We start from the raw sequence: 26,588 nt of genomic DNA, 5'->3' as shown, positions 1-26,588 counted from the left end.
GAACGAGTAGGCGAGGCATATTCGGTTGTCTCTTGACTCCGCTCCACTCCTCCCATCACGGCTTCTCGCTACTTGAGGGGCTGGTGCATTCTGAGGGGCTGGTGCCCTCTGTTTGTAGTGGAAAAGCGTGGCACTGGTTAAAAATGCTAACAGGGCAAAAAAATTTGGTGGTGTTTGGTCCATGTTCAATGCTAGCATGCTAACGTCAAAAATGCTAACAGGGCGTGGCCACGATGCATCACGTAAAATTTGGTGGTGTTTAAAGCATGTTAAAAAATTGGCATACTAGCACAAGACATAACAACTCAAGAGCTGGACTAATGTGTTCACAGCATTAGAGTGGGTGGGGGACTGGGAGATGCTCTTGTTGGCTGAGGGGGCAGAGTGATGTGGTAAAGATGGAACTGGATTACAGCTCAGTGCCACCCAACCTTAGTCCAAAGTTTATCTGTTTAACTTCCCTAATACAGTGTTAGCTGCCAATCACAGCCATGGACATTTTCACTTAAGGTTGTACTCACCATTGTTGCCATCAGTTTTGACATTAATGTCTGTATGTTTAATTATTTTGAGGGGATTTAAACAAGCTGTACCCTGACTTCTTTACATTGTATAATGGTGCCATACCTTCAGCGTTGTCCCAAGGCAATACATAATAAAATATGTGAAGGGTGTACTTGTAGATACAGTATAATAGTACACGTCAGCCCCCTCTGTCATCACAGGAAGACTTGAAGATTTGAAGAGCTTTTAAAATTTGAAGTAGCACACCTTAAACAGACGCTTTTTTTTGAGAATGTATATAGATCTATATAGATATAATTTACTTAGATCTCTCTTCAGCCTCTGTTATGTGAGCTGACCAGAGCGTCTTCTAGAAAGAAACGGGAATGAAAGATATCAATACAAGAACACAGCTGAGCAGGTTCATCCAGGAGGTTGGAGAACAGGATTGAGCTACGTCACAAGGGTTCTGAAGGCAGCCGATGAGAAGAAGTGAATTTAAAGAAATAATCTCATAATAAACATAACATCATGTAGTCATTTAATAAGCAGTACAAATGATCATATAACTATCTGACTATGGCTAAAGGTGATGGTCAAACAACACGTGAAAAGTCCAGGCCCATACATTTTTCCATTCAGAATGTGTAACTAGACAATGACCAAGCAAGTTGGATGAAATATAGTGTAATTTGAAGGAAATGAAGCAAATCACAGTGTTTTTGAGCTCTAGTTCTTTAGTATGATTCTCTCCATGAAACCTGCAAATCACAGTGTTGCTCAGATTCAGTCTGTCAATCTGATTGGCTGAATCCAAAAGTGACATCATCAGCTTTTCTCTATATAGGAGGTGAGCCTACAAGAAACACGTCATTTCAGATTTTTGACAGTTCAGTATGTATAAGGTTGAGGCAGTCAGGGAACAGATCTTCAGACTCGATGGGGTGATAAAGACATTCCTGGAAAAGGATCTCAGCAATCATAAAGAAACAGAGGAGACGCTCATGGCCTCTAATCATCATCTGAAGATGGCTGTTCATGACACGAGACAGAAAATACATGCTTTGCTTGAAGACCTGAGGCAAGAGAGAGACCGACAAATTGCCATGAAGGTCACTCAGGATGAAAACAGAGAAAGAATGAGAGGAGAAAGAGATCTTGAACGTCTGCAATGTGAGGAGCTCGAAACACATTTCCAGCACATAAATAATACAAGCAAGAGTACGGAGATTGAGGAACCCAAAAGAGAGAAGGAACAGTGTTGGCAAAGTGAGAAGAACGCAGAGATTAAAATAAAACCAGAGCATCTTCTAGAAAGAAATGGGGAGGAAAGAAGACAATACAAGAACACGGCTGGGCAGGTTCATCCAGGAGGTTGGAGAACAGAATTGAGCTACGCAGATGTCACAAGGGTGAAGGCAGCGCGTGAGAAGAAGTGAATTTAAAAATAAAATCTGTGAATAAAAAATGTTGCAAATAAAGAATCTTTAAAGAAAAAATGAATGAACTGCCCCAAAAAGACTGACAATGGCATCATGTTGCACAATGGTTTATCTCAGGGTTTATTCAACCATAATCTACCATACATCACAATAATTTATATAATGTTACTTTCAGGGTCTAGACTTTCAAAAAAAAAAACAATATCAGTAGATGGCACCGAACAAGTGTTTTAATTGGGGGCGGGGGTGTCTTTTATAACTATGTACAGCAGCAGTGTACCTCCAAAATACCTCCAGCCATTCAGTCCCGAGGTGAGAGATTTGGTTCAGGGAACTCGGGTGGGGGGAGATGAGGGTGAAAGGGATTAGTGTGGAGAGAGTGCTCTGGTAGGCCCTTTTAGGCCATTACTCTCAACAGAGCTCTCAACAGTCCTCCCCCTGCAAGGTGCACCCTCACCTTAATAAAGCCCCACCCTTAATTGGGACATGCCATACCTCAGGTTTGCACGGGGGGTGGGGGGGGGGGGGGGGGGGGTGCTTTTCACATGAACATAAACAAATCAATGTACATGGAGATTCCTTCAGACATACCATAGGGTGGTAGTAGCCTAGTGGGTAACACACTCGCCTATGAACCAGAAGACCCGGGTTCGAATCCCACTTACTACCATTGTGTCCCTGAGCAAGACACTTAACCCTAAATTGCTCCAGGGAGACTGTCCCTGTAATACTGATTGTAAGTCGCTCTGGATAAGGGCGTCTGATAAATGCTGTAAATGTAAATGTAAACATACAAAGCATTTCTGATAATTCCAACTATTTAAAACAGACCTACTACAGCTGGGTCGCACCACATACCTCACCCCTCTAAAAACAGAGAATACATTTTTTTTCCCTTATGCAAATTACGTTACTCCTTCAAACACATACTGGACAGAAGTGCTACCAAATTAAATACATCGTTGGTTTTCACACGAGACACATGTGTCTCCCCACATCAACAGCAGAGACCAAAGCCGGACAGAACCGTGACCCCCCACTCCTTCTAGTTGATGGAGCCGATCAAAGGAGCCCAGAGAGATTGATCTAATGTGTCAAGACTAATATGGTCCAACAAACGATCTCTATATTGGTTGATATTGAGATAATTTTTATTTTTCCAGTTCATGAGGACAGTCTTCTTGCATAAGGCGGTGAAAGCCATGTGGGATGCGTTCTACTCTGTTGTGACACCATCTAGGTCGCCTAACAAGCAGGCTGGAATGGAACATTTAAGACACTTTGATAAGTCTTCACAAATCCTGTGCCAGAACCTCTGAACAGGAGGACAGAATCAAAGAGCGTGGATGTAATTGTCAGGTGTATCACCTTGACAGTGTTAGAAGACGTAAGACCCATCCTGAACATCCGATGACATGTATAGTGCGCTCTATGCAGGATTTTGTATTGTATTACTTGTAAACTGGGATTTCTTATCAGTTTAAAGGGTGACCATTTAGATCTGCCCATTTTGTAATAGGAAGCGATACTGATTCATCTAATTTGGAAAGTGTCCTGTATATTTTGGAAGGTAATTTGGGGTTTTTGAGATTAAGGCATTCTGACACATTTGGTGGCATTTGTAATTCAATTAGATTAGACCAATTTTAACCAGTTTATTGAATAATCTGAAAGAGTTTCGAAAACCGAATTTGTGTATGGCTGCATATAACATTTTCCAATTAACTCTATTGAAAGCTTTCTCTGCATTTTTATTACATGAATAGTCTATCAAATTAAGTAATCTACGTGTATTTGTCGATGAGTGCCTCCCTTTCATGAAACCAGTTTGGTCAGGATGAATTATGAGAGGGGTTATATTCTCTATTCATTTTGAGAGAGTTTTGCGGATTATTTTAAGGTCAACGTTAATAAGGGATTATTGGACGATAGCTGGTAGGCAATATAGGGTCTTTGCCTGGTTTTAGCAAGAGACTAATGTTGGCAGATTTCATATTTGGTGGTAGACTGCCATTTTCCTTGGTTTCTGTAGAATGTTGGGGCCAGAATTGTCCAGAATTCTTTATAGAAATCCATCTGGACCTGGGGCCTTATTATTTGGCATACTGTTCAGGGCTTCCTGGAGTTCATCTGGGGTTCATCTATCGCTTGATTGTTTGATAATTTTGGAAGAGTTATATTAAGAAACTGATCAATTTCGTCTTTAGATGGGTTTATCTGTAGTGAATATAAAGATTTTGTAAAAGTACCTGAAAGTGTTGATAATTCTTTCAGGGTCATATACTGTTTCCCCAGATAAGTGTTTAAATGCACATATAGTTCTTTTTTCATTCTTTATTTTTAACTGATTAGCTACAAATTGACCTGATTTGTTAGCACAAGTGTTTGTGCTAAGAATTTTGTTTTTTTATTAATACTTTCATTTAATTCTAGTTTTGCTTTACGTATTTTATTTAACATCTCCTGTTTCTGGCAGGTTATATAGGTTTCTTCTAAGGATTTAAAGATTTCTTCCAGTTCATGACTACGTTTGTTTTCTCTTTTCTTTTTATGTGATGAGGATGAAATTGTTCTACTTCTCATCACATTTACATTTACAGCATTTATCAGATGCCCTTATCCAGAGTGACTTGCAATCAGTAGTTACAGGGACAGTCCCCCCCTGGAGCAACTTAGGGTTAAGTGTCTTGCTCAGGGACACAATGGTAGTTGGATTTGAACCTGGGTCCTCTGGTTCATAGGCGAGTGTGTTGCCCACTAGGCTACTACCACCCACACAGCTTTGCCTGCTTCCCAGAGAACTGATGCTGATGTTCCAGGGAACTCATTATAGTCTAAATATAAAGCCCACTCTTTTTTTAAATAGTTAATAAAATCTTCATCTTTAAGCAATGACGTATTAAATCTCCAGTTTTTACTTGGTGGAATGGCCTTCTTATTTATTAGAGTTAAAGATACAGGAGCATGATCGCTGACAGCTATAGGATGTATCTCTGTGTCTGAAATTTCACTCAGCAGAGAGCTGCTGACTAAGAAATAATCCAGACGAGAGTAAGAGTGATGGACACGTGAGAAGAAAGTATATTCCCCTACGGTTGGGGTGAAGAGAACGCCATGCATCGCAAAAGTCCGTATTCGCTCATGTACTGTTAAGCTATATTTGTGGATCCCCAATTGTGCTGAATTCCAGCTGTATTGAGCCTGTCCATTTCTTTATTAGGACCAAAGTTGAGGTCGCCCCAAGAACAAGTGTGCAATCTAGGTGTTCAGAGAGTGCAGTGAAAAAAAACGTGGAAAAATGAGGGGTCAACATTTGGACCATATATACAGACAATACATAGCGTATTCAGCTATAGTCATGCCCATATTCCTCACGCTGCCTTTCCGCTTTTCAACGCGGTGCTGTTAATTCAACTTGGAGTCAGGAAACTGTGTATTTATTTATTTATTTATTTTTAATAAATCCAGCAGCAGTTGGTCTAGCAAGTAAGGAAGCGGACCCTTAATCGGAAGATTGCCGGTTTGAATCCCCACACACCTGCTGTCATGGCTGCCCTCTGCTCACCAAGGGTGATGGTTAAATGCAGAGGACACATTTTGTAGTGTTTCACAATCACTTCACTTTCAGGAAGTTATATTGTTGGCTGAACTGTTTTTCTTCATCCTGATGATAATGACCATGGTAAAAAAAAATATGTAAAATATATTTTATAATGGTAGCTGACTGCCAAAAAATAAAGCATGTGTACTGAATTAGTAGAGATAATGTCTAGAATAAAGCCTGTTGAATTTGTATTTACATTTACGGCATTTGGCAGATGCCCTTATCCAGAGCGACTTACTACGTGCTTAAGTTACCATCGATGAAGAGATCAGTTCCGGTTCACTAGGACCCCAACTATGAATACATCTATTTTATTCACTCTGTTGTAGATTCTGTACACAAAGTTCGACAACAAGAAAATTACAATTTAATCTAAATATTCTTTAAAGAGGAAGGCCTTGAGCTGTCGTTTGAAGGTGCTCAGTGACTGAGCTGTTCCACCACCAAGGGGTCAAGACGGAGAAGAGTCTAGATGAATGTTTTCCTTTTACCTTCAGAGATGGAGGGACCAGGCGAGCAGTACTGGAGGCTTGGAGTAAACGAGGTGCAGTGCGAGGTGTAATAAGGGCATTTATATAGTACAGGCCAAAAGTTTGAACACACTTTCTCATTCAATGCATTTTCTTTATTCTCATGACCATTTACATTTGATGCCTTCAGTGAAAATCTACCAAACTATGAATGAACACATGTGGAGTTATGTACTTAACAAAAAAGATGAAATAAGTGAAAACATGTTTTATATTCTAGTTTCTTTGCTCTGATTACTGCTTTGCACACTCTTGCCATTCTCTTGATGAGCTTCAAGAGGTCGTCACCTGAAATGGTTTTCCAACAGTCTTGAAGGAGTTCCCAGAGGTGTTTAGCACTTGTTGGCCCCTTTACCTTCCCTCTGCGGTCCAGCTCACCCCAAACCATCTCGATTGGGTTCAGGTCCGGTGACTGTGGAGGCCAGGTCTCCACTTTTTGATAAGTACATAACTCCACATGTGTTCATTCATAGTTCTGATGCCTTCAGTGATAATCTACCAATGAAAATGGTCATGAAGATAAAGAAAACACCTTGAATGAGAAGGTGTGTCTAAACTTTTGGCCTGTACTGTATGTTCAGGCCTGTCCTGCTGTTACAGCTGGAATGATAAAATTGAGCTTCTCTTACTGGTCTAAATGAAACAATCACAGTTAACACCACAGGAAGCAGCTAACAGATCAAGTGCCCAATCTAGAAAAATGCCAGGCAAAAACAAATTATCCTTATGTGGTTTAATGAAAGAGCTGAAAGATTATTTTCAGCGATGCTCACGTCCCCACCCAGAAAAAAAAAAACACAGTGAGGACAGCTGCAGTTGTGGTCATATTCTTTTATTCATATGTCTTCACCAGGTTTACCCCTCATAACTCATGGTCCTCAGGATGGTACAGCTCACTCATCAAGCGGTAGGTGTATGAAGGAGCATTTCCTCCAATGTTGGAGATGAAAAGTGTGATGAGTTCTGGAGGAACGTAATCGAAAACCGGGCAGTAGACGTTGACCTTGGAAAGGATCTCTCCTGTACAATAATAAATATTTTTGGACATTTTGAGCACCACAAACCCGATATTTTTAAACCAAAACACCAGTACTAAAAAATAATCAGGCCTCTTCGGAAACGATTAGAAACAAGAACTGTGATTTTGCACCCATAAAGCGATTTGATTCACTCTCGTGTACAAGATGTGACTCGTTACCTTCAGTAAAGGGAAGAACCTCATGTGGGGACACAAACTTGTGAAATGTATCCTCTTCATTGTGGAACTGAGGAATAGAGGACGATCCATACAAAGGAGGCGTTAAGATACTCCTCAGAAACCAAACGTTCCAGATATTCCAGATGCACGCACAGATGGAATCAGAGTTACATACATAACCATTCAAATGGATAATTCAACGTGTACGTTAGTTGTACCTGGGGTGAGAGTTTAAACATAGGTGCACACACTATGAGGGGAGTGGAGTGGTGTCTGGCAGCCAGTGCCAGCGTGTGGGTCCCGTTCACCGCACGCAGTCCTCCGTTTGCCAGCACTGTCTGGGTGCCGATAATGACCTAAACACACACAACAGTCATTTATTATTTAGCCCAACATCACGTTTCAGACCCTTACAGTTGACACCCATCCACACTTGACCCTTCCTGTACACAAGGAAAAACTACCGAAAAAACCCTCCTGAGTCAGAAAGAGCCCATACAAATATATCTCATTTAACCAAACTAATTTCATAAATTGTAATATTTACGCTTAAAAGGTCCCCTATCATGAAAATGTCACTTTGTGAGATTATTTAACATTAATACGAGTTTTGAGTGCTTTTGATTAAGAGTGCTTTGGTCATTCTGCTTCGCCGTTCAGAGAGCAGCGGCTCAGACGGTCGAATATGGAATTTGTCCCCTTACGTCGTCATACGAGGAAATGTTACCTCCCGTTTCTCATGCCTATTCTGCCCAGATATTTTCTCACCGATCCCCTACAACATTATCTCCACTGACCGTCATGGCTTCTACATGTGCAAAACGAGCAGAAATTGATTTATTTTTTGTTCATTCACCCGAGACTCTGAAGAAGAGTTCATTTTATCCTAAACAATTATATGCCGCTCTCCTCATTGTGGGACTAAAGTGGCTGTAATTCTGCACCACGGCCGAATTTCAGAAAGAGAGTCCAGGAACAGTTCTAGGGGACCAACAAGACGGCTAAAAAAGCAAAAAGAAATTTCACGTTAGAAGACCTTTAAATATCAATTTTACAGTTTACTCACTTTGTTAACCCGGGACATCACAGCAAATATCGCCGCATCAGCAATTACGGTTGTTTCAATGCCCGCTTCAGAGAGGCTGGTAGCCATTTCATGACCCTGAAAAAGGTGAAGAAAGCAAAGTGTTAGAAGTGTTCAGCAGAGCCGCCGGGTGCAGGAGGCTGAGGAAAGCGGAGGGTACCTGACAGAAGGGGGCGCACTCCGCAACAATGACGTGGAACTTGCGCTTGAGCGCAGCATCTTTCAGGAAGGCCTCCACCGTGCGTGAGCGCCCGATTGTCATGATGACTTCGTTGGAGTGGATGTGCTCCAGGGCTTGCATGGCAATGTGGTCGGTCGTTGCCTCTGGAGGACAGTATTAGTCACATATTAGGCCCATGATCAGAATTATATATTAAAAAAATCTAGTTATATATAAATTATATATTAATACAATTATATTTAAAAAATACAAAATATGAATTTATTATATAAAATTAGAAGGTGACGTAGAAACCTCATTGCACATGAAAAAGAAAGAGTTGGAGGCAGAAAACTAGATTAAATGGGGTGGTAGTGGCCTTGTGGGTAGCACATCCGCCTATGAACCAGGAGACCCAGGTTCGAATCCCACTTACTACCATTGTGTCCCTGAGCAAGACACTTAACCCTAAGTTGCTCCAGGGGGACTGTCCCTGTAACTACTGATTGTAAGTCGCTCTGGATAAGAGCGTCTGATAAATGCCATAAATGTAAATGTAAAATGTAAATCAGCAGAATGAAGGGAGTATAAGAATGAAAATGTTTTCAAGATTCAGTGAGATTTTTTCTGCCATGTGGTATGCTGGTCTCAATGTCTTAATATTTGCAAATTACAAAAAAAAAAAAAAAAAAATTCCAGGTTATACTGTTTTTGGATCACCACTGTATGTGATATTTGGGACTTCTTAAGGACAACAGAGACACTACCTAATTCTGTAAGTAGCTCATTTATGGCCTCGATGACGTTGGCTCTGAGGTCCTTAAAGTGCTGTCCGAAGTTCTCCTCACTCAGACCTCCAGATGTGAGCAACTGGTGAAGAGATTCCTGCTGGTCCGTTACTTCACTGCTCCCTCGTAACCTGGGAGGAGGAAAAGAGGAATCGGAAGATGCTGAAAGCTTGGGGGACAGTTCTTCTGGACATTTTTTGTTGACATAAACATAAAGATTTTCAACTATGTTGGGAAAAAACATGAATAATGAGAACAGAAGATAGAATAATGAGAGAAGCCCTCCCTGAAGACCGCACACACAACTTGGTAATATTAACATCCATAGAGGCAGGAAACTACTATCACAGAGCATCTAAGCAAACACACATCCTGTCTCAATATTAAAATCCGAATAGAAAAAGTGAGGCACACCTTGCATATTCTTCTCTGATTATCTTCAGGACCCTCCTGACCATGTTGCCCACTGTGGTCTCTGAAGGCTGCGTCGCCATCATCCTCCTCCCTTCTTTCCGAATGATCTCCATCAGATCGCCTGGACAGTCAAACAATTTAAACTTAAAAAAAAAAAAAAAAAAAAAAACTGCAAATGCAGCCATGAAATGATGTTTCTTCAGAGGAGACCAGTAAACCGCCGGACTAGGAATGTGAGAGCTGGTCTGTAAATTGTTTTGGATTTCCTTTAATAGAAATCACTGTAAACGTGTCTGTAATAAGATTATAACAAGGTTTTTACACATTTTTACATGAATTTCCATTCCACTTTTCAATAACCCTAAGGTAGATTTTCATGACTGTATGCTCTCTGAAATGTCTGTGCAAAAAATTTCCAAAAATATTGTTAAACTAAACTTGACCCTGAAAAGCTAAACTTAAACGACAGTGTTTCTTCCTCCAAGTTCGCGAAGCCCGAGTAAAGTGGAGCCCATCATGTTCCCACCCAGATCATCAGCTGTAATTTACACGAGTTGTAGTTGTAAACGTGCAGCCCTACAGGAACTATGTACTTCATTGAGCAGAAAAAAAACAACATCTACCAACCTCCCTACCCACCCACAAACCTACCCCTGTACCAACCTACCCACCCACCCACAAACCTACCCCTGTACCAACCTACCCACCCACACACCTAACCCTGTACCAACCTACCCGATTACCTACCCACCCTGCCTACCTACCCCCCAACCTACCCCAGCACACACCTACAAACCTACCCCTGTACCCACCTACCCACCCACCTACCCCTGTATAGACAATCCCACACACCCCTGTACCAACCTACCCACCCACCTACCTCCCCACTCGTCCGCCTGCCGGGCGACTCACCTGCGCTGCTCCATTGCGCCTGACCCGTGATCCTCCGCAGCAGCGCCGTCGTTTCTCGCGCGGTTTCCCCGGAGCCGCGCAGCGTCCCCGCGCCGCTGCCGCCGCGCTTCAGCTCGGCCAGGAAGGCCTCGATGCGCTCGGAGAGGGCGACCTCCTTATCCGTGACAGGCATGGCTCCTTCTCAGACTGAGAACACCCAACTACTTCCGGGTCATCCGAGGTGGCCGCTAGAGGGTCTGTTTCCACCGGGCTCTTATCCCACAGTTCGTCATAATTCATAATTTTATACACTGGGTGTGTACAGAGACACAAACACTAGATGTCGCGTTGACTGGGGCGTCTATGGGAGCGAATGCGTCGACAGAGCGCCATCTTAGGAGGGGCTGGCGCTCCTTTTAAATGAGTGAACATCTATCATGGCCAAGGTGGAATACAGAATTAAAAAGACCATAAACCGGCAAATTTGACAAACGATTTTTTATTATCTTTGTTTGTTTTTATAATAGAGCATAATGAATCAAAATGTAATCTGCGTATTGTTTTTTTATTCGAAGTAAACTACACTCCTGTTACATTTACATTTACAGCATTTATCAGACGCCATTATCCAGAGCGACTTACAATCAGTAGTTACAGGGACAGTCCCCCCCTGGACCAACTTTGGGTTAAGTGTCTTGCTCAGGGACACAATGGTAGTAAGTGGGATCTGAACCTGGGTCTTCTGGTTCATAGGCAAGTGTGTTACCTGCTAGGCTACTACCACACTGAATGTTACATGCAGAACAATATAAATACAAACACATCAAGACCAACAATGTTAGCTAAAAGTCCCTGAAAATCGTCATGGTAAACCCTGTATCTTTGACCATTTATACCTTTATATTTATGCTTTTATCCAAAGCAACAGGCATGTGTATGGATTTGTATAGAACTATAGACAATGAACTGTACACAAAACATTTTTCAGACAAGGGAAATATTTTTATATCTATCAATATATCTAAAATACTTTATACATCTATCAATATAACTACCTTGTAATTGAAAGGTTGTGGGTGTTAGGGGTATGAATCCTGTTCAGAAGTGCTGTAGTCATGGCCGAGTGGTTAAGGTGATGGCCTCGAAATAATTTGGGGATTCACCGCGTTCTTTATGGGGCATAAAGCCCGAGCCTCCAAGGTGCCACTGAGGGGCCACCGAGCAAAGCACCGTCCCCACACACTGCTCCCTGGGCGCCTGTCATGGCTGCCCACTGCTCACCAAGGGTGATGGGTTAAATGCAGAGCACAAATTTCACTGTGTGCACCGTGTGCTGTGCTGCTGTGTATCACAATGACAATCACCTCACTTTCACGTTTCACTTTAAGTGTCTTCAGCCTCTGCCTGCGTTTCGGGCCTCTCGCCGCCTGGTGGCGCCAGATCGCCGCGTCTCTTCATTAATTCGCGGATGCCGCAGATACGCACCACCTCTGTCTGATGCACTCTACTGCTGCCGCAAACCCAGATCTGATTAGCATAAGTTATCCTCCAAGTTTGTGTCCTGCAAGCAGAAGAAAATGTGCAAATGTAAGGATTTAAGTGGTTCCGGTGAGTCCTGAATTGTGAAGGCTCCAAACCGGCAGCACTTGGTCTGAAGTGGTCCAGTGGTGGAAGAACCCCGTGAGCCGATGCTGCTACAACGGGCCGGTCAGAACTTCGGTGGTCCACTGCTCCAGATGCTCATAATGTTATGGCTGATCGGTGTAATTCTGCCACTCATGTTCATGATAATCTGAAAATGTGCTTATGATGCAGTATGCATCTCACAACACTGATTAGCGGATCATTTATTATTTATGTGAACTTGAACCAGATATAATAAGACGTGCAATCACGGAAAAGGAAATGATGGTGCGGGGCAGAAAGGCAACAAGTGTCAAGACAACAACCTACATTATACAGCGTTATACGGCACACACCACATCTCATCACACACACACACACACACACACACACACACATATCATCATTCTGAGAACATCAGATAGAAAGACATTGATGCACACAGTACTGTGCAAACGTCGAAGTCAGTATTAAACTAATTAAAGGTTTTTCATCTTCCCAATAGTTACTGTGAAATGATCCATGGAGGGAATATCTGAATATTTATAATCCTGATTTTAAAAAAGTGAAAGTGCTGATGTTGGTGTGCAGAGATGTTGGTAGAAGAACTGGGTGTCGGTCTCCCCCAACCCTGTAAAATAATGAACGAAACGTCTACAGGCGGAGAACAATAATTTATTGCGGCTCAGAGTCTCTTTCTCTACACACATCGTGTCAATGTAAGGATATTTACATTTACAGCATTTACCAGACGTCCTCATCCAGAGAGACTCACAGTCAGTAGTTACAGGGACAGTCCCCCCCTGGAGACACTCAGGGTTAAGTGTCTTGCTCAGGGCCACGATGGTAGTAAGTGGGGTTCGAACCTGGGTCTTCTGGTTCACAGGCGAGTGTCTTACCCACTATAGGCTACAAAGGCTTCGGGTAAATCAGTGATTTGCATGTTTGCATCACGAAATAAATCTATTCTTTTGCTCCGTTTGCTCTAAACCACATGATTTAATTGCCATTCCACCGTAACGGAATGGGGTTTCGGGCTGTGGGGCTGGAAAAAGTTTCCCGCGGTGACGTCACGGGGCTCCGGGCTAACAGGAGCTGCGGGTTCCGCACCTGCGCTACACCGACCCGTCACCAGCCCGGGCTGCGCGCTCCTCTTCTGCCGGGAAGTTGGGGTGACCCGCACCCATGCTTCTGGACACGAGTGACTGGAGGGAGCCCCTAAACTATGGGTTCCAGGGGGACGCCTGGCATCACCAGCATCCCGCCTGCTACCCGGGCGGGGGCGCGCACCCCGGGCTCTTTCTGGGGCCGCCCGGGTACCCGGACGGCGCGGAGCGTCGCTTCTTCCCGGACTGCCAGCCGCCGGCGTCCCGGGGCTCCTTCCACCTGCTTCCGGCGCGCCCGGGCGCCTGGAGAGAGCCCCGTTACGCCTGCCGCTGGACCGAGCCGGCGGGCCGGTGCGACCGGACCTTCGGCTCCCTGGCCGAGATCGTGGCCCACCTGGGCGCGGAGCACGCCGGCGGCCCGGAGCGGCCGGACCACGTCTGCTGCTGGAGCCAGTGCGCGCGTAACGGGAAGCCGTTCAAGGCCAAGTACAAGCTGGTGAACCACCTGAGGGTCCACACCGGGGAGAAGCCCTTCTGCTGCCCCTTCCCCGCCTGCGGCAAGGAGTTCGCCAGACCGGAGAACCTGAAGATCCACAAAAGGACCCACACAGGTAAACCAGAAGCCGGCCTTCCATGTTCCATTCGTTTTGTTGTTCACGCACATGTTCTTTGCACCGTGGTCCAGGTGAGAAGCCCTTCAAGTGCCAGTCTGCTGGCTGCAGCAGGAGCTTCGCCAACAGCAGCGACCGGAAGAAGCACATGTACGTCCACACCTCGGACAAGCCGTACCTGTGCAGGACCTGCCACAAGGCGTACACGCACCCCAGCTCCCTGAGGAAGCACAGCAAGGTGAACCATTAGCAGATATCTGGCAAAAAATAAAAAGATTATTAACGAGATGATCAGTAAATAGATGCTGGTGTAGACGTTTGCATGGTGGGTTTGTGACTGCTGTCCATCTGGAGGCTGGCGGCGTCGCTTTGAAGACCAGGGACGCAGCTTTCCGCATCACGCCTGTGTTTGTCTTTTGACACAGGTTCATCAGGCACGCCTCGAAGCGCCACGCCCGCACCCGTCACCGTGCCTCGCTCCCCTCACCATTAAGGAAAGCGGCGCCACTCCATTTCCAGCACAGTGCAGCGGGTGGCCCACTGCCGGCCACCGGTCTTCTGGAATGTTCTGAGTTGCACCAGCGAGAGAAGGGAAGGATGCATGCAGGTGTGTGAGGGAACTTGATGGGTGAATAATTTTTTTTTTTTTCAAGAAAACTTCTTTTCTTCTCCTTTAGTACGTAATTTCGTATTGTTGTGTCCCTGATGCATCTACCCAATAATTCCAAGAAACTTTTTTTTATTTATTTTAAAACTGTAGATGTGTATATTTAGATTGAAAATTATTACCCCACCCCCATTCTAATCTATGTTGCACGATAATTTGTCTCACTGTATACATATTTGTGTATTGTTGAGATAACAATAAAGCTCTTCTTACTTACTTATATCTTCAGCTTAATGAATCCAGACAGCAGCAAATTACATCATGGTGTGTTTTCAATTTGTGGATAAAGGTCCTGCTGTCCATTTGATATGGGCGTTTGCACAGGGCAGCATCACGGACATACGCGGTTTTTAGTTTTTTTTGCGCATGCCCATGCTGTCCCGACATCATGCCAGTGCATTTTTGGGATTGCAGTGGCACGGGTCGGTAAGGGCACCCTCCTTTTTTGAGGAGGTCCTCTGGCTGACTGGAGTGGCATCCAGTAAGAACCAAAATGAATAAATTAAAACAAACCAGATCAAATAAGATCCACAAAAGCACCAGACATTATGATATAGACTTATAACGTGCACCAACGTGTTCTCTAAATTGTATATTTCTAAATTCTAATTATATATGCTTGAAGTGGGGCAGTGGAGGGCCTGATCATACAAGCCAGAAGTTTAGACACACCTTCTCATTCAATGTGTTTTCTTTATCTTCATGACCATTTACGTTGGTAGATTCTCACTGAAGGCATCAAAACTATGAATGAACACATGTGGAGTTATGTACTTAACAAAAAGTGGAGACTCCTTCAAGACTGTTGGAAAAGCATTTCAGGTGACGACCTCTTGAAGCTCATCGAGAGTGTGCAAAGCAGTAATCAGAGCAAAGAATATAAAACGTTTTCACTTATTTCACCTTTTTTTGTTAAGTACATAACTCCACATGTGTTCATTCATGTTCGTTTTGATGCCTTCAGTGAGAATCTACCAACGTAAATGGTCATGAAAATAAAATACACGCATTGGATGAGAAGGTGTGTCCAAACTTCTGGTCTGTACTGTATATAGTGACCTGCTGACCTGCTTTGCTATGGGAAAGATGCGTTCGCCTGATTGAGACGTTTTGGCCCAGCAAGTTCCGGTTTGGGAATTGGACGTTCCCTCAGATCTCTGGGGACGTTCTGTCACATGCAGCAGCCTCTCCCATCAGGAGGCTGTCAGACTGATGCAGTCAGGGACAGAATCACATCTGAACCTAATTACTCTTATCAAATGAACAACAGTATTACAGCAATTAGATGCGCACGGCTCAGAATGTGGAGAGTATGCGATATAAAAGGTGCAGTACGCTGAATAATACAAGAAAACGCAAAGATGCAAGATACAAACCGCATTGGAAAAGACATTATATCTTCTGGATTAGCAGGAATAAACACAGAGAAAGATGAAGTGTCTGCTTGTTGGAGAGGAGGAACTCATGTTCCCATCCAGCCATTTTTGTTGGTGTGTAGTTATTTCTGACAGATGAACTTTAATTATGTTTTTAGATTTAAAAAATGGACAGTTCTCACACACCCTATAATCTCATTTTGAATTATTTAAACCCCCTCCTGTCAATTTGTTCAGTAAATCTATTGATTAGGTTGTAGATGAGCTACTTGGCTAATTGCAGTAATTAAGATCTGCTGTATGCATCCGCGCTAGCAGCCATCTTTTCTAGACGGTGAGGTAAACGGCTGAATAATGTCATCAGTGTTCAGTGGTGTTCAGCGTGTTCTGTGTGAGCGTCTTTCCCGCTTCCTTCACAAGAAACGGGCGATTGTCCCCCAAAATGTCCCCCAAAATCTTTGATTTACAGTTTCTTTAAAAAATATTCGTCTGTGTGAGCTGGGCAGATCTCGCCGTGGGATTTTTGCTCGTTCTTTAAAGCAAAACTGCTCCAGCTCCTTCATGTTGGATTTTTTTTCTCGTGTGAACAGCAATCTTTATGTCTGACCGCAGATTCTCAATTGGATTGTGGTCTGGCATTTTACACTGTTCACAATAAGTTATGGAAATTGTTCTTTACACGAGTACTTTTCCTATTTGGTCTGACTTTTTAATGAAATACAGTACAGGCCAAAAGTTTGGACACACCTTCTCATTCAACGTGTTTTCTTTATTTTCATGACCATTTACGTTGGTAGATTCTCACTGAAGGCATCAAAACTATGAATGAACACATGTGGAGTTATGTACTTAACAAAAAAAGGTGAAATAAGTGAAAACATGTTTTATATTCTAGTTTCTTTGTTCTGATTACTGCTTTGCACACTCTTGGCATTCTCTCGATGAGCTTCAAGAGGTCGTCACCTGAAATGCTTTTCCAACAGTCTTGAAGGAGTTCCCAGAGGTGTTTAGCAGCTCACCCCAAACCATCTGGATTGGGTTCAGGTCCGGTGACTGTGGAGGCCAGGTCTCCACTTTTTGTTAAGTACATAACTCCACATGTGTTCATTCATAGTTTTGATGACTTCAGTGAGAATCTACCAACGTAAATGGTAGAAAACAACCACAGTACAGGCCAAACGTGTACAAACGTTTGGCCTGTACTGTATGTCAAAGTTCCCTTTGATATTACTAATACTGTATGAGATGAAACACCATTTTCATTAGTTTAATATTTATTACCCCAAAAATTTAGACAATAGCAGGGATAGCCCCAAATAACAAAAATTGACAATATGAGTAGTGGGTGTTTCCACCATTTGCCGAAATGACAGCTTGACAGCGACATCTCATGCTCCTCTCTAGACTCATGATGCATTCTACTCTTCCACAAGTGCTATTGCTGCGTTGTCCAGGTCACATGGTCTTGTGCCCACTGCAAATGATTCATGGCGGTGTCTTGGTGTCAGTGGAGTCACCTGCAACGGTCATCTGGCATTCAAGCCAAAGCCGTGAAGTCGGTTGCGAATGGTTAGTCTGGAAACCCTAGTACGTCTCACATCTCGTAAACGGTCCTGCAGTTGTGTGGCAGTTGCACAACGATGTCTGGGTACATAGGTCCTTATGTCCTGCTCATCATTGCGGTCTGTCACTCATGGGGCTCCACTCCTGGGTCTGTCATGACCTCTGCCAGTAGTTCTGTGTCTTGATGCAAGTCTGCTGGTGACACTTTGAGACACACCAAGTTCACGAGCAACATCTGACTGCCTGCCACCGACACGAAGGCGCGCCATCGCCAGGTGACGCTGCTCGTCCGTTATGTGACATCGTGTGTTCATGGCTGTTTGAATGATGAACTTGGAATGATTTACAGACAATACCAGCTTCTTATACATACAGAATGTTGAAATTGGTGCCACATTGAGAAAGGTTGTCTCTTGGTATTGTCCCCAATATAAAGACCCACCTGTACACAATGAGACCATTACATGGAAAACACTAAATGAGGTGTGTCTATCACCCCAATACAGTTGCCCCCCTATCCCAAAAATCTCTGATGATACCCACTATATCCCTAACCTATTGTGAGTAGTGCATGTGCTTCCCCCTTAATCACTCGAGTGGTGCTTTAAGGCAGAAATATACTTGCTGTGAGCTACGTATGCATATCCGTACACAGCTGCAAGTTTGTGCTGATATACACTGTAGTGTGTGTACTCCTTACCACCAGGGACACCAGTGTCGAGGCTGCAATACAAATAATTTAATAAATACATGTATCTTAAAAAGTGGACATCTTGATAAAATTACACAGGTATTGCATCTCATTTTTGAGTATGTGCCCAACTTGCAAGAACATCCCAGCTTACCTGTCCCTGCTGGCGAAGACGCGCATTTTCCTTGGTACGATATTACACCAGAACGTTTTAGGGGGCTTCAGAGCAAATGGGGTGAATACTATGGTGGACAATACATATCACAATTAACTCCTGATTATCTCAGCTGACAGTCGCACACGGAAAGTCAAAGGGCAAACAGGAAATGTCAACAGGAATCATTGTTGTGAGTGACATGGGTACAGTCCAATCACAAACAAGAAATGTGGTGCCACCCTTTACATTGTCCACATTTTCTTATTTTACAACCTAATTCCAAAATGAATTAAATGCACATCCATTTGATAGAATTCTACACACAACACCCCATAATGACAAAGTGAAAAAGTTTACTTGAAGTTTTGGCAAAATTATCCCCTTTGAATATGATGCCACAAGCTTCCCACACCTATCCTTGGCCATTTTTGCACATTGCTCTTTGCGAGTTGGATGGGAAGCGCCGGTGCACAGCCATTTTATGATCTGTCCAGAAATGTTAAATTGGATTGAAGTCTGGGCTCTGGCTGGGCCACTCATGGCCTCTGCAGGACAGAGTTGTCCTGAAGTCACTCATTTGATATCTTAAGATAAGATAAGATAAAATTTCAAATTCAAATTTTATTTGTCACATACACAGTCCTACACGGTATGATATGCAGTGAAATGTTTTTTTGCGACTGCTACAGACCACAGTATTGCAAATGTTGCAAGTAAACAATGAACCAATATGCAAATATTGCAAACATAACCAAATATTACACTTTTACGTCTTTAACATAAAAAATGTGTAACTGGTAGGGTGAAGGTGTGCAAATGAGTTAGTTTTTTTTTTTACAATGTTTAAAGATAAACCTTTATTAGTCCCACAAGTGGGGAATTGCACTTGTCACGGCAGAAAGTGGACAGAAGCAGAAGGTAATAGCAGCAAAAACAGAGGTAATAGCATCATCATTGGAAGAAAAGACCTTCTGAACCTCTCCTTCCCACATCGTGGGTGCAGTAGCCTGCCACTGAAGGAGCTGCTCAATGCTGTCAGAGTTTCCTGCATGGGGTGGGAGATGTTGTCCAACAGGGATGACAGCTTAGCCACCATTCTCCTGTCACTCACCACCTCCACTGGGTCAAGAGGGCATCCTAGAACAGAGCTGGCCTTCCAGATCAGCCTGTTCAGCCTCTTCCTGTCCCCAGCGGAGATGCTGCTGCCCCAGCAGACCACACCGTGAAAGATGGCTGATGCCACTACAGAGTCATAAAAAGTCTTGGCTGTGTGCTTAGGGCCTTTGTCCTGCTGAAAGGCTGAGATCAAGAGCACACTGGAGCAAGTATTTATCCATGTTGTCTCTGTACATTGCTGCAGTCATCTTTCCCTCTATCCTGACTAGTCTCCCAGTTCCTGCAGCTAAAAAACCTCCCCACAGCATGATGTTGCCACCACCATGCTTCACTGTGGAGATGGTATAAGCCTGGTGATGACCAGTGCCCGGTTTCCTCCAGACGTGACACCTGAAATTCACACCAAAGAGTTCAAACTTTGTCTCATCAGAGCAGAGAATTTTGTTTCTCATGGTTTGAGAGTCTTTCAGGTGCCTTTTGGCAAACTCCAGACTGGCCCATTTTACTAATGAGTGGCTTCTGTCTGGCCACTCTACCATACAGGCCTGATTGGTGGATTTCTGCAGAAATGATTGTCCTTCTAGAAGGTTCTCCTCTGTCCACAGAGGACCTATGGAGCTCTGACAGAAGTACCAATCCTTGAGATTGCCTCAAGACGGTCCTGTCTCGCAGGTCTACAGACAATTCCTTTGACTTCATGCCTGGTTTGTGCTCTTACATGATCTGTCAACTGTGTGCCTTTCCATATCATGTCCAATCAACAGTTTTTCCACAGGTGGACTGCACATAAGCTTCAGAAACATCTCAAGGATGATCCGGGGAAACAGGAGGCACCTGAGCTCAGTTTTGAGTCTCATGTCATTTCTCAGTTTCTTTATTTTTAATAAACTTGCCAAAACCTCAAGTCATTTTTTTCTGGGATCCAGCCCGATGACAATAATAATACTGACAAAAATATAACTCTCTCTACGTCTTATAGAAGTTTAACATTCAAATCCCCAGACAAGATATTGAAACAATAAATATATAAATGGCAGAGAACCACAGGTGTAATTAACGTCACCAGCTTATCCGACTCTGTGGGGACTCCTCTCCATGTGCGTGTGTTTGTTTCTCTGCTCCGTCCCCCTGGGGGACAGACGCCTCCAGCTCGGGCGGTCCCTGGTGGCTGAGCCTCGGAGGGGTTCTCCCAGCGGCCCGGGCATCAGCGTGGCACCTGTCAGTCAGCCTGTCTTCTTCTGTGGCTCCTGCAGCAGCGTGCCACCGCGCTGGAACTTGTCATCCTTTTCAGCTGCCGATTGGAGGTAGGGGTGCGGCGCTTTGTGTCTTTTTAAAAGGCCCCAGGAGGAATGTTGGTTTTACAAGATTCATTTCACTTCAGGAAGCACAATTTTATTGCCTTTTAACCACTCATCAGTGAGCACAGCATTTGATTTGGATGTTGAGATGTCACCGTTAGACTGGACGACCTCCTGATGTCCGCTAGGAGGCAGAAATGAGCCTGAAAAGAACAATCAACTGAATGTCATTTAATCTCATAATTTGATCAAAAAGGTAAACCTTCACATGTGCTGTATTCATGACACATAAGGAGATTTTTGGCTGGTATCCACTCTCTCAACCCCATTTGTCAAAATCCTCTAGTAAGTGCTTCAAAAAAAAAATTTAAAGATCTAAATACAGTAATAAATTACAAAATACACCCGCAAAAAGATCACAACTAATCATCTGGTTGAAGCTACACTTTTTACTTTTTAGCTCATTATTCAATTATTGAACTTTAGTGATTCATCAATGTTCATAAATATCACAAATTATTGTTTGTGATAATTATAAATAATAGTCACTAATTATTAAAACTGAATTTAATCTTCTCTTGTAGGCCGTGTGCTAATGTACAATTTTTTTTTTTTTTATTAGCAGTAGCAGTAGAAATAACCTGTATTGAAAACTACTTCTAATACTACAACAAAATCAACAACAACAATATATTATTAGTATTATTGTTGTTGTAATTATTATTATTATTTGTTAAGTGCTCATGGCACTTAAATGCGTCATGCCAGTTTTATTTATTTATTCATTTATTTTATGTATTTGTAACTAGATTTCTATTTTGCTTTTTTTTGCTCTCTGTATCTAATTATTTTTGTTTTATTCTATATTATTATTCTAGTTTTAAAAACTGTTGTTTTTTGATTAGCTATGTTTAACCTTTTATTTATTCTTATTATTGTGAAGCATTTTTGTCAACCCAGGTTGTTAAAATGTGCTATAAAAATAAAGATTAATTGATTATTTGTTTCTGTTTCTGATCAGAATCAGCAGAAATAAAAAAATATGAAGTTGCCTGGCTGAAGCATTGATAAACTTTATTTATATTTTATTTACTGTCAGATTCTGCCAGGTGCTTTATAAACATAAAGACCAGATCATTGATAAATAAATAATATGAATTATTACTTTATATTATTAAATAGTGCTAATAATAAGACATTTTATTGGATCGTCTGGCCAATGACAGCGTGTTCTGCTTTGAAAGCAGCATCTGTTCACTTTGTAATCGTGACAGTGATCTAAAGACATAAGATACCCTCGGAGCATTAACTGAAAGGCCGTGTTCGTTTTTGATGCCCCAGGCTGTCCCTTCCATATGTAAAAACCATTAGGCCGTCCATTACATGTGATGATTCAGTTAGTTGACTCTGTCCTGGTGCCATGCAGGTCTGGTGCACTTTCCTTCAAAGTAACTGATGTGCCTACGTGAGAGAAACGTCAGTTTGTCCTACCGGTCCTGACGTCGGGGACCGATCACAAAGGCCTTCCTGTCCTGAGTGTAATGCATCATCACCAGGCCGACTTGTGAATCTTCATCAGCTTTAGCTCTCTGCCCGGCCGCGGCTGATCTTGACAAAGTGCAGGACGAAGGAAAAAAGACTTCTGATGCTCAGCCCTACTGTTTCATCAGAATCGAAGCGTGGACTTGCTTCAGTCACCGCCGATCAGTCTCCATTTGAGTCCCTCTGGATGGATTGTGGAAAGCCCTGAGGGATTGATGCCCTCGCTGTTGCACTTTATGGAAAACTTTGACAGATTCCAGGGGGTGGGAGCAAATTAAAAACTCCCGCACGTACTCAGCAGATCCAGGGAAGCCTGACATGCCCGAAGATGGAGTGTCGGGCTGCGGATGTCCCATGCATAAATAACGGGGTACAGGGTCATGTCCACATCCGGGGTATTTTTAACTTGTCGTTTTTTTTTATGTTTTCCTGAAACGAGTGGGGGTGGTACTGCGGGCCCACAACCCCACTAACTACCATTCTGTCCCTGAGCAAGACACTTAAAGTGTCTCCAGGGGGACAAATAAAAAATCTTGCTATCAGACACATTATTATTATGTATGTTTTTATTTCTGAATCCAAAGAAACCTTAACATTTTTTAAAACATTTTTGGCATAGACAGATTCGTTTTATGATTATGTGTTACCTTAACATTTTTTCTTTTAACATTTTTGGCATAGACAGCTTCTTTTTGTGATTTTGTGTTATTATTGCAAAAACACAAAGAATAGGAAGACTGACCTAGGACATGATGCCCATGTACTGTAAAAAAAAAAAAAAGAAGAAGAAGAAGAATTTAAGGCAACCGGCTGCAAAGAATTTTTAAGTTCTCTCAACTTCACAACTACATGGGCGTGAATTTGAAGGTACTTAAAAAAATTTTTTTTTTACAGTGTGCGTCATTATGCAAATGTCAAGATTCAGTCAAATTATCATTCTTCAGAAAGATGTTGTATTCAAAGGGATTTGATCGTGGTCCTTATAGACCTGTCCGCAACATTTATTAAAACCTGACAATACTTGCATGTTTCTTAAGTGGCCATAATAACACTCTACAGCAGGGTACCACAAGCTTCAATACTGGGAGTTTTTCTCTTTGTCTCAGATAAAGACGCATGCTTTAGAACGCTTTGCGCTCTATGATGTCAGAACTATCAGGCCTTACCTCAGAGAACCTGACTAGAGTAGACGGACTGGGGTACGTCTGGGGCCGCGGTGCAGTGACAGCGGCTGTGGCGAGTGGGCGAGTATATGAGGTGAGAGGAAAAGGCATCAAGCTGACTTTATTCTGCATGGAAAGTAGCCATTTTTTCGTAGACCTCACTGATGCTCTTCGACACAGTGGTGACCGACCAGAAATCAGATTTGAAGGCTCCTAATCCATTTTAAATACGGTGTTCCTTCACAGAATGTCATGTGGCATTGCAGACCCTGCACACATGGAGAATCTAGACGTTTTAGACTGCTTTCATTCCCAGATGAACGAGCTTCACTCTACCTTCAAGAATCTCATGAAGACTCATCTCTTCAAAGAGCCCCTCCTGTCGTTTACTTGAATTTGCTCACACTTTCTTCACTTGCTTTTGTCTGTAATAATATAAACTTCTGCCGCTGAAGCACTTTAGATTGTCTCCAGTTGTAGCAAGCTTCCATTCCAAAGTCACTTTGAATTAACGAGAGAAATAAATGGCTGCGAGCTTTCTGTCTGTACAGCATGTCCTTTATTTCAAATATGGCTCCATCCCTTCATAAACCACTGCTTATCAGCAAGTGGCAAGGAGAGAGAGAGAGAAAGAGAGATAGTGAGAGAGTGAGACACCATTCCTTTGTCTCTGGTCCTCTTCAGGAAACAGGTCGGTGTGATGAGTGCATTGCCGATTGCAGGAGGAATTTGGCCAAATCAAACCCTCGTCCAGATCGACACGGTCTTTGGTCGGAGTCAATTCCTCAACGGAAAAGGATTCGAATTAGGGGAAAAGAAACAGTGGTACTTTTTTCTAGCTGCAATATACAATTCTTATGCTTATGTCCAGATCTCTGTTCTTCACAACAGTACAGCAGAGAACACAATAGAATGCAACACAATGTTTAAAACTCTGACAGGCAGTGGAACGAATATGTTCACATGTGAGCACGAAGTTAACCTTGGCCTGGAGCTGCTGAGTTGGGGTCAAAATAAACGTGTTAATCGCCGATATTCGTTCACACCTACTCACAATCTCTGACAAGCATGAAATTGGATGTTACATTTTGCACACGGCAATTCAATGTGCAATCCTTCATTTCAAAGTAGTTTAAATAAGAAATAAAATAACAATTCACTGAACCTGCATTCCGTTTTGCCATGTGTTTTCCGCACATGTATTCAAAGGCAAATTTATTTGGCAGATGGAAATTCAATGTCCAAATTGCTGATGCAATCCTTTATTAATTTCACATTTTTTTTGCATTTCGCATTAAATTTTGTATTGCAATTTTTTGCAAATCATTTTGCTAATGTCATTTCACTCTGGTTAAGGGCATCTGATAAATGTCATTTCCTTCCGTAGTATCTTACTTTCTGATGCATTACAGACATGTAGCTTCAGCCTGCTCGCTACGTATAGAAGCTAAAAGTGAAAGTGAATTGATTGCCATTGTGAGACACTGCAGCACAGCACACAGTGACACAACGAAATGTGTCCTCTGCTTTTAACCATCACCCTTGGTGAGTAGTGGGCAGCTACGAAACGTGACCTCAGTGGCACCTTGGTGGTTCAGGATTCGAACCTGAAGCCTTCAAATTACGGGTCTACCATTAAAATATATCATTTTAAAATAGTATTTTAATTACTATATTTTTAATATTATAAATAACCACGTTCACGTTCACGTCCCTCTTTTTTAAACATGATCTCTTAACATCATGTGTTGACATCACTAGTTTGACCAGTCCGAAAGGGAGGTGCACATTACATGGTGTGGAATTAGCAGGTGTGGGAATTGTCTGTTCTACCCCGAGGACAACATTAACTTTCTACCAGGGTTTCATTCAATTAGTCTCTTCTGAATGCTTCTCTCAGTAATCTGTTTAGAATGAAACATCTGCCTTGCGCCATTCCACTTCTCTAAATTCACTATTATTCCATGTATTTCTAGTGGCTAAATCTAACCAAAAACATCATTAGATCAATTATGGATCTCTATTCCATTCTGTTATTGCTTGTCTCCAGGGACCCACGTCTCTCCACCATCTATTTATTTTCCTCTTTCACAGTACATTTAACTCCCCAGATTTACTATCAACATCACTGAAGTTATGATGGCTGGATTTAAGGATGTAGAGATTCTCCTTTAAATAGAAAGATTGTTTTAGGATCGTGATGGTCTTCCCTTCCACATAAAGTGAGGGTGGTTCACTGGAAAAATGTCTCGGAAGTGTTGAGCTTCTCTGTTCTACATGAGTCACATGTCCCAGAGGACTGCCATTTACTGAACAGCCGACGTCATTCAGTCCAAAACAGCTTTTAGGCCCATAGACACTGATACGTGTCTTAACCAAGAAATTATAAATCAGAAGGTTTTGGCATTGTTGCACTAGTCTGTCTTGTTTGTCCTGTTAGATGTCCTATATGTCTGCGGAGATGGTCATGTATTGAGCTTCTCTAATCGTACTCATTAAACTACTTGAACCTGAACTTGCTCGGCCAGCCTTTTCCAGCCAAGGCTGTCCCAAGCACTGCCGTTCCTTGTACAATACACTAAAATTAAGAACTGTACTGCAACCCGTCAGTAGGGTTTTTCTTCTTGACTAGCTACAAAATTTTGTAACTGACTATCAAAATCAGATAAAATAGAACGTCTAATTTTTGTATAAAGGTGTTAAAATTTCACCTTTCACCTTTTCGTCCCTCTTGCCCTCCTACAGCGTGTCTGTTGTCACTCCAGTTACATTGTGTTGTCCCGTCCCTCATGTCTGCACGTGATCTGGCCATGTTGCAGCCCTAACGCCACTATCTCCTTGTATTTAAGACATTTCGCATATTTCTTAACGTGTTCTGCTAATCTTGCAGAGCACAAACATGACGTGTCAATGAATAATCCGTTATGTGATGCAACGCAGGCTTATCATGCTGCGTTTATCTCAGCCAAAAGTTGTCAGTTTCCTTCACCTTGCCTCAGTGTAATTGTGTTTTTTTTTTTACTAAAAGTGTCTTGATGTAGGGTAATGCCTCTCTCTCTC

At 42.6% G+C, this 26,588-nt stretch overlaps 1 protein-coding gene across 1 annotated transcript; it reads right to left on the bottom strand.

Annotated features, from left to right (window-relative positions):
* Positions 1 to 6,891: 6,891 nt before the first annotated feature.
* Positions 6,892 to 10,860, bottom strand: eif2b2 (eukaryotic translation initiation factor 2B, subunit 2 beta). The gene is made up of 8 exons (XM_028977812.1): positions 10,637 to 10,860; positions 9,725 to 9,845; positions 9,290 to 9,441; positions 8,523 to 8,686; positions 8,345 to 8,440; positions 7,497 to 7,634; positions 7,279 to 7,345; positions 6,892 to 7,100 (listed from the first exon to the last, which is right to left on the bottom strand). Exons 1-8 carry the CDS (start codon positions 10,806 to 10,808, stop codon positions 6,943 to 6,945), a joined length of 1,068 nt encoding a protein of 355 aa, XP_028833645.1. The 5' UTR covers positions 10,809 to 10,860; the 3' UTR covers positions 6,892 to 6,942.
* Between the last annotated feature and the right edge of the window lie 15,728 nt (positions 10,861 to 26,588).

The sequence above is a fragment of the Denticeps clupeoides genome, chromosome 4 (genome assembly GCF_900700375.1).
Source record: "Denticeps clupeoides chromosome 4, fDenClu1.1, whole genome shotgun sequence".
NCBI classification, from domain to species: Eukaryota; Metazoa; Chordata; class Actinopteri; order Clupeiformes; family Denticipitidae; genus Denticeps; species Denticeps clupeoides.
This window is presented reverse-complemented; position numbering and strand designations above follow the sequence as displayed.

Excerpts from the sequence above, each read along its gene's own strand:
- eif2b2 (XM_028977812.1), bottom strand. The coding sequence starts at position 10,808 with ATGCCTGTCACGGATAAGGAGGTCGCCCTCTCCGAGCGCATCGAGGCC. Across the intron at positions 9,442-9,724 it reads ATCAGAGAAGAATATGCAAG|GTTACGAGGGAGCAGTGAAG; the intron begins GTGTGCCTCACT and ends TCCTCCTCCCAG. Across the intron at positions 8,441-8,522 it reads AGTGCGCCCCCTTCTGTCAG|GGTCATGAAATGGCTACCAG; the intron begins GTACCCTCCGCT and ends CACCTTTTTCAG.